Raw genomic sequence first — 10,691 nt, 5'->3', positions numbered from 1 at the left:
TGAATTGCATCACTCTACGTAATCTAGGTTTTAAACAAAGTTCAGACGAATATAATATTTGCATCCCTGCAATAAGTCTCTACACTCACTTTTAATAGAGAAAGCCAGTTTTACGGAAACATACATAGGTATAAGAAGTAGTATTTCATTAAACAATGCCATAAAAGTGACTTATTTTGCTCGTGTTATTCTATGTTTGATTGTATCTTCTTTATTTATTCTTTAAACTGGAGTAATATAAAAGAAATTAAGAAATGCACAAAATCCATTGAAAGTAGCATATCTAAATACTACAGCAAATAAGTTACTGGACATTCATTGGACCATGCACTCACATGAGGGATGGGCTGGGGATGGGGATGGAGGGGACGTTTGCTTCACCTGGGGGTCACTTGTTCGTCCAGGAGCCCACAACGAATTCCACAATTTTTCTATTCACAAATACAGAAATCCTACATTCCCTAATTAACCATGAGGCAGTCTGGTGGTGTGAGAGCGGTGGCGGGGGGAGTTTGTCTGGTGTGTAATCCCGTTTGTGTTCCTTTTGAGCTGTTGGGAATCTGAATTATGAAATGCACAACTGAGAAGATTGACGCAAATTTGATGTGAATTCATTTGAATTGCTGTGAATATTCACTGAGCCATATATTTATTCTCAATAAACAATCCATATATTTCTTAGATAAAATATTTAAAGTTCATTTCTCTCAATGTGTCAGATTTTCTACGTTTGTAAACGTCATTTAAGTAAACATTTATCATACATTTATCATTCCTTCGTGTACTGCACATGCTCTACGACTCGGAAAGTGTCTGACGGCATCGTCGTATCGGACCTGCGTTAACACCGGCTCTTTTAGACACCCGTCAGATCAAAGCGCCGCTGGATCGGGACCGATGTTCTGGGCCGCTGCCGTGAGGTCTATGGCCAGGCTTTAGAGGAACTGTCTCTAACCCTGAGCCTGTTTGTGTTATCGGAGATTACCAAACAGAGATGAAAATTTAATCAACCTCTTCTGGGTGCCGAGAGTGTGTTTACGTAACCGGAGTGTCCTAGTGGGGATACTTTGGCTGTGTTTTGATCCACGTAGCCGCCGAGTGTTTCCCGAGGGTGTTCTGTCCCTCAGGGCTCTTCCTGTTGGAGCTAGGAGTGACTTTAATTGAGTTAAAGAAAGGATCGGCACTAGGTTCAACATTCGCCGCAGTCAACACTTCTGCTTTTTGTCTCAATAAGAAACCAACACCATGTAAACAAGTAGATACAAAAGAGGAAGAGAGAGAGAGAGCAGATGTAGGAAGAAAGGAGGAGGAGAAGAGGGAGAGATTGAGGAGCACAGGGTGATCAGGGCAGATAGAGCGCAGTAGGAAAAGGCTTTATAGATGAAGAGGAAGAGGGAGGGGTGTGGGGATTCAGGCTAAGGCGGGTCCTGCCACCCGCTTCTGGCTCTCGTCCGATCAGTCCCTGCTGAGGCTGCACCAGGCGGCTAGAGAGAGAGAGAGATAACATTATGCACCACCATCACGGACATTCCCATTTTAATTCCCAGAGTTAGATGTTGAAGTGCACTTGTGATGCTAATTTTGTTTACATCACATTCAGGCTGTATCCTCTTCTTCAAGATACTTCTGCTTCATTATTCAGAGGTCACTGACTGCCACTGGTATTAATTTATGAACAATGTAGACTCTTATATTTTAGCTCTACATTATTAACTACTGCATCTCTGCTGTACACTTAAATAATATTATTAATTCGGTTTATACTCATCATCCAAAAGCCTACAACTACCTAGTGTTGCTACGCTCACTGTCCTTTTAATCCACTCCATAGGGTGCACTGTGTCGTCCATCTGATGCTCTGCACACTTTGTTAGCCCCCTTTCACATTTTATGGTGGTGGTTAGTTAGAGTGTGTTGTGCTGGTGTGAATGGATCAGACACAGCACTTGCTGCTGGAGTTTTTAAACCCCCAAATGTCACCTGACACGTGAAACCTCAAAATCAAATACATATGTGTGTTTGGATTTTACTTGTATGTAGCTGCTCAAACACAACTACAAACGACCAACAAACTGTGCAGCAACAGATGAGCTACTGTCTCTGTCTGGGAGGGGTGCCTCACGGAGTGGACAGTAGGAAAGCCCATGTTAGGGGTCTTGCCCAAGGACTCTGGTGTAGGATTATCTGCTTACCCAGGTCTGGAACTGAACCCTAGGCTGCAGTGTTGTTGCACACAACAGTAGCCATCACCATCACTCTACTCATTTACAACGTCTGGCGGTATTTAACCCATTCATGTCCCAATTAAATGCTGTTGTTAGACCTAAGACACTTGCATAGAAATTCCTAGTACACATTGGAAATAATCACAAAAGAAAAGTATATTCATTTACAAACAATTCCTATATTAATCCTGGTGAGCTAAAAAAAAATTAGACCATTTTTATTTATTTATTTTAATATAAACAACCATATTAAGGTTTACGTTACCAGCCGGGTTCCTTTTAAGAAAGCATCGCAGATACAAATTGTTTAAGATACCGCTCGCGGAGAAGTGGCAGGTTGCTAAAATCAGTCAGTTACAAAAAAATAATGGAGAAAATAACCTGCAGCTAATTTTATATGGTTTAAGATGTGATATAATTTCACTTTTAACTGTAAGGTTTGCTCAGTCTGAAAGTTATCAGATCTTTATATTTTAGATTCAGAAAAACATGGATCAAAGGATATTTAACATCACAAATAGATATTATTGATGTTGCAAAATAGCCGAGTGCTGGTCAAAAACTGATTCACAACCAGAGGTTCAATGCCATAAAGGGTTATTTTCATCCAAGCACAACTAGAGTGCTCCTTAGAAAAACCCAGCATACAAATATATATATATATAGGGTGGGCCAGGCCATTTATATGGATACACCTTAATAAAATGGGAATGGAAACTACGGATACTGGAAGCCTGTGCTAGCATTTCTCCTGACGTGTTGCTATCAGTGTGTGAAGAGTGGGAGAAGAGGGTTGCATTGACAATCCAACACAATGGGCAGCACTTTGAACACATTTTATAAGTGGTCAGAAACTTGTAAATAACTCATGAAAAAATAAAGTTACGTTAAAACCAAGCAAGCCATTATTTTTCTTGTGAAATTCCCAATAAGTTTAATGTGTCACATGACCCTCTTCCCATTGAAAAAACAAAAGTAAGTTGGATCCAAAATGGCCACCATGGTCACCACCCATCTTGAACCCCCCCCAAATACTAATGTGCCACAAACAGGAAGTTAATATCACCAACCATTCCCATTTTATTAAGGTGCATCCATATAAATAGCCCACCCTGTATTATTTATATATAAAAAATTTGTAATTAAACATATAAACACTCACATTCATGCGGGAAGCTAAATAGAAAATACAAGTAGGGAACCTGAAAGAACTCGCCCCCCTCTACTTAGTGTGGAGAATGGTACCACCCTAACATTGGCGCGAACTCTGGACTTCATGACCATATAAATTGTCCGTGTTTTTGTTCCTGGTTAACCCTTTCTAAAATGTCCTCAGCATGGAACAGACGAGAGATCTGTTACAACTGGGTTTGTTGTCTTTTCTTACACACTACTGCTGTGATGTGACCGAGCTGAGTGTGTATTAGATTGGGTTTTGACCTCCACAGTCACTTCCCCACGTAAAAAGAAAGAAAAATAATAAACCTCAAACATTTTGTTCCCTTGAATTCCACTTGGATGGAGTTAAAAATACTGCAGTACAAACCGAATCAGAGGCTGGTGAGTGGCCAGGCCTCCAGCACACCCTCCCCTGCGGCTTACCTGGCACGGCCACACTGGACACGGCCTCGGGCTGCGACAGAGTGTCCACTTTGACGTGCTGGAAGGCCTTGGTGGCTGCAGACTGGAGGTGTCTGAGGAATACGGTAAAGAGAACAAAGTGAGGGGAGGATGCTTTGCCAAACGGCCGCAAGCAAATCATCTGAGGAAAAGGCAGATACAGAGGAGGAGAGACTGCAGGAGACTCTACTCATCTCAAGCACTGTACTTTACACCCCCATCAGCCATTAAAACCACTGTGAGGTGACGTGAACAGTAGGGATGTGTAATGGGTGTATAATGACATACTGTACCTGAGTCAGCGACCAGCAGCTTCTATTCATTCAGCCAAAATCTATATTTCATTACAAAAGTAATAAAGCCCCCAGCACCAGAACCCTCTCAATAACTTACAGCTGACCTCATCTGGAGTACAGAGTTCAAATCTAAGGGGGGGGGGGTTGCATTAAAGCAACACTATGTAGTAATTTAACCTTAAAATCCCAGCTTCAAAATGATTGTGATGTTTCACTGAGCTGTAATAAGGAGAATAGAGCTACTGTCATTGCTAATCTGCACTGTTGAGACTGCACTATGTAACTGGAGGAGGGTAGGAAACCACCTTGTCACTCCACCTCCCCCTTGATTTCAGGACAGTGCTTTAAAGGTGAATGACACTCTGCAACTGTAGGGGGAGCCCAGGAGCAAATATACAAAATCTTACCATGTGTTCCTTTAAAAAACAAAAAGAAAACACCTTCCCCTTGTAGAACTGCCGTCGTCACGTGGACAAATGTAATAAATTCACCTAAACATCTCCACTCACTCTGTCACTCCAACACACAGCTACTGTCTCTGACTCTACATCTACAAGGTGGACCAACGAGGGAGGAGTGTCTCACAGAGTGGACAGAGAGTGGACACAGGGGTTAAAAACTCCAGCAGCACTGCTGTGTCTGATCCACTCTACACCAGCGAGAGGGGGCCTAAAAACTTTTAGCCAAACTGTAATTATGTAATTAATTATTTTTTTGTTGATGTCATTAATTATTGACATTTACTCATCACATGGGTTTGGGTGTACGATGAGTATCAGACATGTAACTTCAACTAAAAACAGCCCCCTCCACCCCTCCCTGAGTCTCCTGCAGCCCCAAAGAACAGGGTAAATCAGCAGAGGAGAGGACCGGTTCCCAGATCCCAGAGACGTGAGGGATATGCGGAGTGACGCTGGGCCCGCGAGGAACAGACAGAGCAAACAAGGACAAATACTGACTGAGATGGTGGAGACGAGCGATCTGAGCTTTACCTCTTCCACTCCTCCTCACCGTCCCAGAATTCATACACCACAAACGACAGACCATCCGGCAGCCGCACTGCAGTCACACTATAGAGAGAGAGAGAGGATAGAGAGAAAGAGAGAGAGGGGAGAGAGAGAAAGACAAAGAGAGAGAGAGAGGTTAGAGAGTATGAGAGGAAGAGAGAATTGAGTAGAATGAGAGAAGGGAGGAGAGGAAAAAAAGAGGGAGTGAGAACATTCCATGGTTTAACTGAAGGAACTTGACTGAGTGAACAATACTGAGGAGGACACACTGAAACCTGTAAATAAATAAATAAATAATTAACCCTATCTACAGCTGAAAAAAAACAAACCAACTGGATGCTCTGAGGTCACTCAGTGAACTGATCACAGACCAAAGTCAGGGATCCTCAGCGATTCGGGTCTTGAATGTAGGAGTGATTATAGCCAGTACACTAGGGGGCGCTGTTGTAATCTCATTAACACACACGGTCTCTGAGGAGCTGTCCACTGAAGGGGTCATCACTGGACCATGGTGGTTCTTCTATGGCATGGTGGTGGTCTTCTGGTTGATTTCTTGGAGGTGGACCTCCACTGGATGGCAGTAGCTCCTCGTACGTCTCTGGAGCTGAAGGTATTTAGGCAGCAGAAGAGTGCAGTGATGAACATCCGCTAAATATTGCATGTGGCTTACATCACAGAGAACCTCATGGCGATGGAGAGCTGCTGGTGCCCACCGAGCTCCTGGCAGTTTCATTAGAGCCAGCCCACCCCTGCAGCCACTGCTCACGGCTCTGTTAGTGCGTCAGCTGTAGGGCTTTAGCACTGTGTGTGTGTGTGTGTGTATACACACACCTGGATGTCACCGAGTGATTGAAGGTCTTTCTTCCACATCCAGATTTTGACGGATCTGAGTTTGGTCATGAGCCACGGTAAAGAGGTGGCAGCCATCAGGAAGGTCCGAAAATGGGGGGGGGGGGGGGGGGGGTGAGAGAGTGTGGAGAAAGTGGAGAAAGGATAGAGAGAGCACTTCCTGCTGAAACGTCCAAAATATGAAAGTTCTTTATTTTTTTTTGATGTCTAATGATTTGATCATTCATATGTAAATTTATCATGTCAATAAAGCAAAGCCTAATCTTGATGAAGAGAGAGGATAGACGGAGTATGTCAGAGGGTGAGAGACCCACAGGAGAGTGTGTAGGAAGAGGAGAGAGAGAATAGAGAGTATGGGAGAGAGGGAGAGAGAGAGCAGACAGATTTGAGTAAAGGGAGGGAGAGTGAGTGAAAGAGAAGCAAATGGAAGAAGAGAGACCAGAAGACAGATTACATGTCAAAGTACGAATAATGGAAGCCAACCCCATCCTGAAGATCTCACTGATCTATTATTTACTCGGCTGATGTGCTTCATGAAGGAGGACTAAACGCTCAGAGCTCCGGCCCCTCTCTAAGAGCACAAGCTTTTGGGGGCGGCTTTCTGACCAGCGCTAGAGGAGAAACTTACACACACACCGCTCCCATCGATATTTCATTTGAAACGATTACAGACACACACACAGACAGACACACACACACAGACAGACAGACAGACAGACAGACACACAGACAGACAGACACGCACAGACAGACAGACACACGCACAGACAGACAGACACACACACACAGACAGACAGACACACACAGACAGACAGACACACACACAGACATACACACACAGACACACACAGATAGACAGACACACACACAGACAGACACACACACACACACAGACAGACTCACACACAGACATACACGCACAGACACACAGACACACACACAGACAGACATACACGCACAGACACACAGACAGACACAGATAGACAGACAGACAGACACACACACAGACAGACACACACACACACAGATGCAGACACACACACAGTGGTCTAAACAGTGACATCTGCTGACCCCGGTGGCCCTCATGGTGCAAGCAAGAGTGGTCCGCCCCAGTGCCTTCGGTCCGTGTGGCAGTGAGCCATGAAATGGGGAACATGGTCCAGACTTGGGCCACAGTCATTCTGCTATCTGTGTAATCATGTTCAAAGCCATTTTCCCAAACCGCTACAGGGACACTGTGGTGGGGAATGAAAAATGTATGCGCCACTTTATCTCTACATTACCGTATGGCTGTAATGCTAGCTGTAGGCAGGAGTGTCCCTTTAAGGCTCTGTGCACTGATATTCATAAACCTCGAAGCCCTGGACGACTCCACACTACTAAAAATAAACATGCAAAAAGGATTCCTTTATGAAGCACTATAAAAGAAGCAGGTTTAGTTCCTTAAAACCTCTCAGCGTCTCCTCAGGGAAGCATTTTTGTCATTTGAGAGTGAGGGTAAATATTTAGAGCCCTGGAAACCTGAAGCACGTACGTAAACACTTTCAAACTGCTTTAAAATACACTGAACAGCCATAACATTAAAACCACATGCCTGATATTACCTAGGCCCCCCTTACGCAGGAAAAAACAAATCTCACCCACAGAGGAACGGACTGCTCAAGACCTCTGAAGGTTTCCTGTGCTGCCTGGCACTGAGACGTTAACAGGAGTCCTATAAGCTGTGAATGAGGGCCTCCGTGGGTCGGGACAGATGCCGAGTCAGAATTAGAGCTGGGGATCTTGGAGGCAACACCTGGAACTCGTTGCTCAAACTGTTCCTGAACAATGTGTGGCATGCTGCATGTGTCAAAATATCATTCACATCAACATCAGGACCCAGGGCTTCACAGCAGAACACTGCCCAGCTTTCCTTCTTCCCATGGTGCCCCCTCAATTAGAGCTAAACAACACACCCACACCCTGCTGCGCACATGATCCTCCAGGGTCCAGTTCTGGTGCTATTCTGCACAGCCCCATATGTCATTTTTCTAACACTGCTGCTCATGAGCTCATGTCTCTGTTTGTGTTATTAATCTAGTCAATGTGTGTCTTTTTTCGCTGTTTCATTTTCATCATTCATTCATTCATTCATTCATTCATTATCTGTAACCCTTATCCAGTTCAGGGTGGCGGTGGGTCCAGAACCTACCAGGAAATCGCTGGGTGCAGGGTAGGAACACATCCTGGAGGGGGCGCCAGTCCTTCACAGGGCAACAAACACTCATACATTCACTCTCACACATCCCTACGAACACTTTAGATGTCCACCTACCAACATATGTTTTTGAACTGTGGGAGGAAACCGGAGCACCCAGTGGAAACCCATGCACAGAGAGAACACACCACACTCCTCACAGAAACCCCAACCCCAGGACCCTGGAGCTGTTTGACTGCGACACTACCTGCCCATACACACACACACAAAGGCTCCTCTATATTTGTGGTAGGACTAGAGTCCATAGAGAATCGGAGGAGAATGCAAACTGCCCAGATCTGGCACATCAGCTGATAGTTATTAGTGCTAACTAGCACTCTGGACAGTGATAGGAGTAGAGGAGGCTGTTCAACCCACCCATAGAGTGAGGCAAATTGTGGACTCCTGCCTAAGACTCCTGGACTCAGATGCTAAGGCTAAGGCAGATGAATTCGAACCTGCAGTCTCCAGGAAAGCTCCATCGTTTAGACGGCGGTTCCACTCCGGAGCCGCTCCACAGGGTCTTCTATGTTTGTGGTAGGCTGAGAGTCAGTACACATGGTCGGTAGGTACTCAAATGAAGTTCTAAGTTGTTGTTTTGTGAAATTATTGTTATTAAAAATGTCAAACACAGAACAAGTAATACAGAATTCACAATGACAGAGTACAGATGTGCGTTTTCTCTTTGTATGGGGGATGGGGTTATATAGGAAGACTAACACTTTGTGGCACTTCTGTTAAAGGCTGTATGCACATCAAAATGTAATGCATTACAGTGTCTTGTCAATACTTTCCTAGGACTGTGAATGGATTATGTATTTGTATGTTTTCACTTCCATAAACTGATACATGTTTAGAATCTGAAGAACAATGAATTCATTGTACTTTCATGCTGCATAAATTCTGCATCTCCAAAAGCTCTTCAAGGTCACTGCGTTACTTGCTTATTTCTTCTATTTCATCATTAATTCATGAGCCACAACAACTGGGCAGGGAGAGCCTCCTGCGCTTCCCTGCCACCCGTATTCACTGGAGGCTAAATTATGCAGCTTATTTCAACTCTGAATCAAAGACAGAGACACAGAGAAGGCAAACGGGTTCCAGCAGAGGAGAACAGACGCTTGCGCTTGTTAGAGAAGGAAGATTATTCTGCACTCGGAGGATTGGAAAATCATGGACAGATTGTGGAAGGAAATAAAAAGGAGGACAGGAGGGAGATCCGCCTGTGGAGAAAAATGTACTGTATATCTACACACAGTAAATACATAAACACACACTCACTGAAAACAGTCTCTCTGGGCTGAGACGTTCTTCAGGTACTGCTTCAGGGCCTCACAGAAGTCTCCCAGTTGCTTCTGGCAGACAGTCATCTCTTGGCGGATCAGGTGGAGAGACTATAGAGAAGAGAGGGATTAAAAAAAGAGAGAGAGAGGATAGAGAGATCAATAAGTAAAGCATCATTGTCCCTAAACACACAGAGGAGGTCCAGAGACCCAGGGCTGTGTGAGCAGAAGGGTTCTAAAGGTATAAACTGGCTTATTAGTGTCATCTCAAATGTCAGCATGCGTCTGTTAACAACTGTGGTCACATTGTGCTCAGGAGCTTACAGAGTTTCAACTGTAGCTTATTTGTTTACAGCTTTAGTTAAAGCTCCTACATCCTCCGTGGCATTTACACCCATCAGCCATAAAATTAAACTGACCTCCTTGTTTCTACATTCATCGTCCATTTTATCTGCTCCACTGACCAGACAGGGGCACTTTGTATTTCTACAAATACAGCAGCCCTGGTTCTTCAATCATCAGGAATGCCACAGGACCACCAGGGTAGGTGTTATTGTGCACTCTCCACTTTGTTAGACATTGAGGGGTTAAAAACTCCAGCAGCACTGCTGTGTCTGATCCAATCATACCAGCACAACACACACTAACAGCATCACCACGTCACACCTGCTCTGTGGGGGTCCTGACCATTGAAGAACAGGGTGAAAAGGGGCTCACAGCTCCAGTCTGTGATCGTAGAAACAGGAAGCCCTACTGTAGTCAGTGTCAAAATAATTTATACTAAGACTTGTCAGGGTATGTATTTATTAAATTAAACACATCTTAAGGTACTTCCTGGGGTGTTTAAAGGATGAGGTTTATTAATAAAAACCTAGGACAACACACTTCTGATGAGGCATCTTGAAAGTGTGAATGAATGTTTTGAGGTGGATACTTGGGAACATTCATTCATTCATTCATTGTCTGTAACCCTTATCCAGTTCAGGGTCGCGGTGGGTCCAGAGCCTACCTGGAATCATTGGGCGCACCCTGGAGGGGGCGCCAGTCCTTCACAGGGCAACACAGACACACACACATTCAACGAACACACCACACTCCTCACAGACAGTCACCCGGAGGAAACCCACACAGACACAGGGAGAACACACCACACTCCTCACAGACAGTCACCCGGA

The 10,691-nt window shown here is 44.5% G+C and overlaps 1 protein-coding gene across 1 annotated transcript in view; it reads right to left on the bottom strand.

Annotated features, from left to right (window-relative positions):
- Nucleotides 1–10,691, bottom strand: part of necab2 (N-terminal EF-hand calcium binding protein 2) — a 151,590-nt gene continuing 140,899 nt past the window's right edge. The window contains exons 10-13 of the mRNA XM_066685346.1: nt 9,515–9,627; nt 5,134–5,211; nt 3,828–3,919; nt 1–1,484 (exon numbers count right to left, since the gene is read on the bottom strand). Coding sequence (XP_066541443.1) covers nt 1,456–1,484; nt 3,828–3,919; nt 5,134–5,211; nt 9,515–9,627 — 312 coding nt within the window. The 3' untranslated portion in view covers nt 1–1,455. The remainder of the gene's footprint in view (nt 1,485–3,827; nt 3,920–5,133; nt 5,212–9,514; nt 9,628–10,691) is intronic.

The sequence above is a fragment of the Hoplias malabaricus genome, chromosome 11 (assembly GCF_029633855.1).
Source record: "Hoplias malabaricus isolate fHopMal1 chromosome 11, fHopMal1.hap1, whole genome shotgun sequence".
In the NCBI taxonomy this organism is placed as follows: Eukaryota; Metazoa; Chordata; class Actinopteri; order Characiformes; family Erythrinidae; genus Hoplias; species Hoplias malabaricus.
This window is presented reverse-complemented; position numbering and strand designations above follow the sequence as displayed.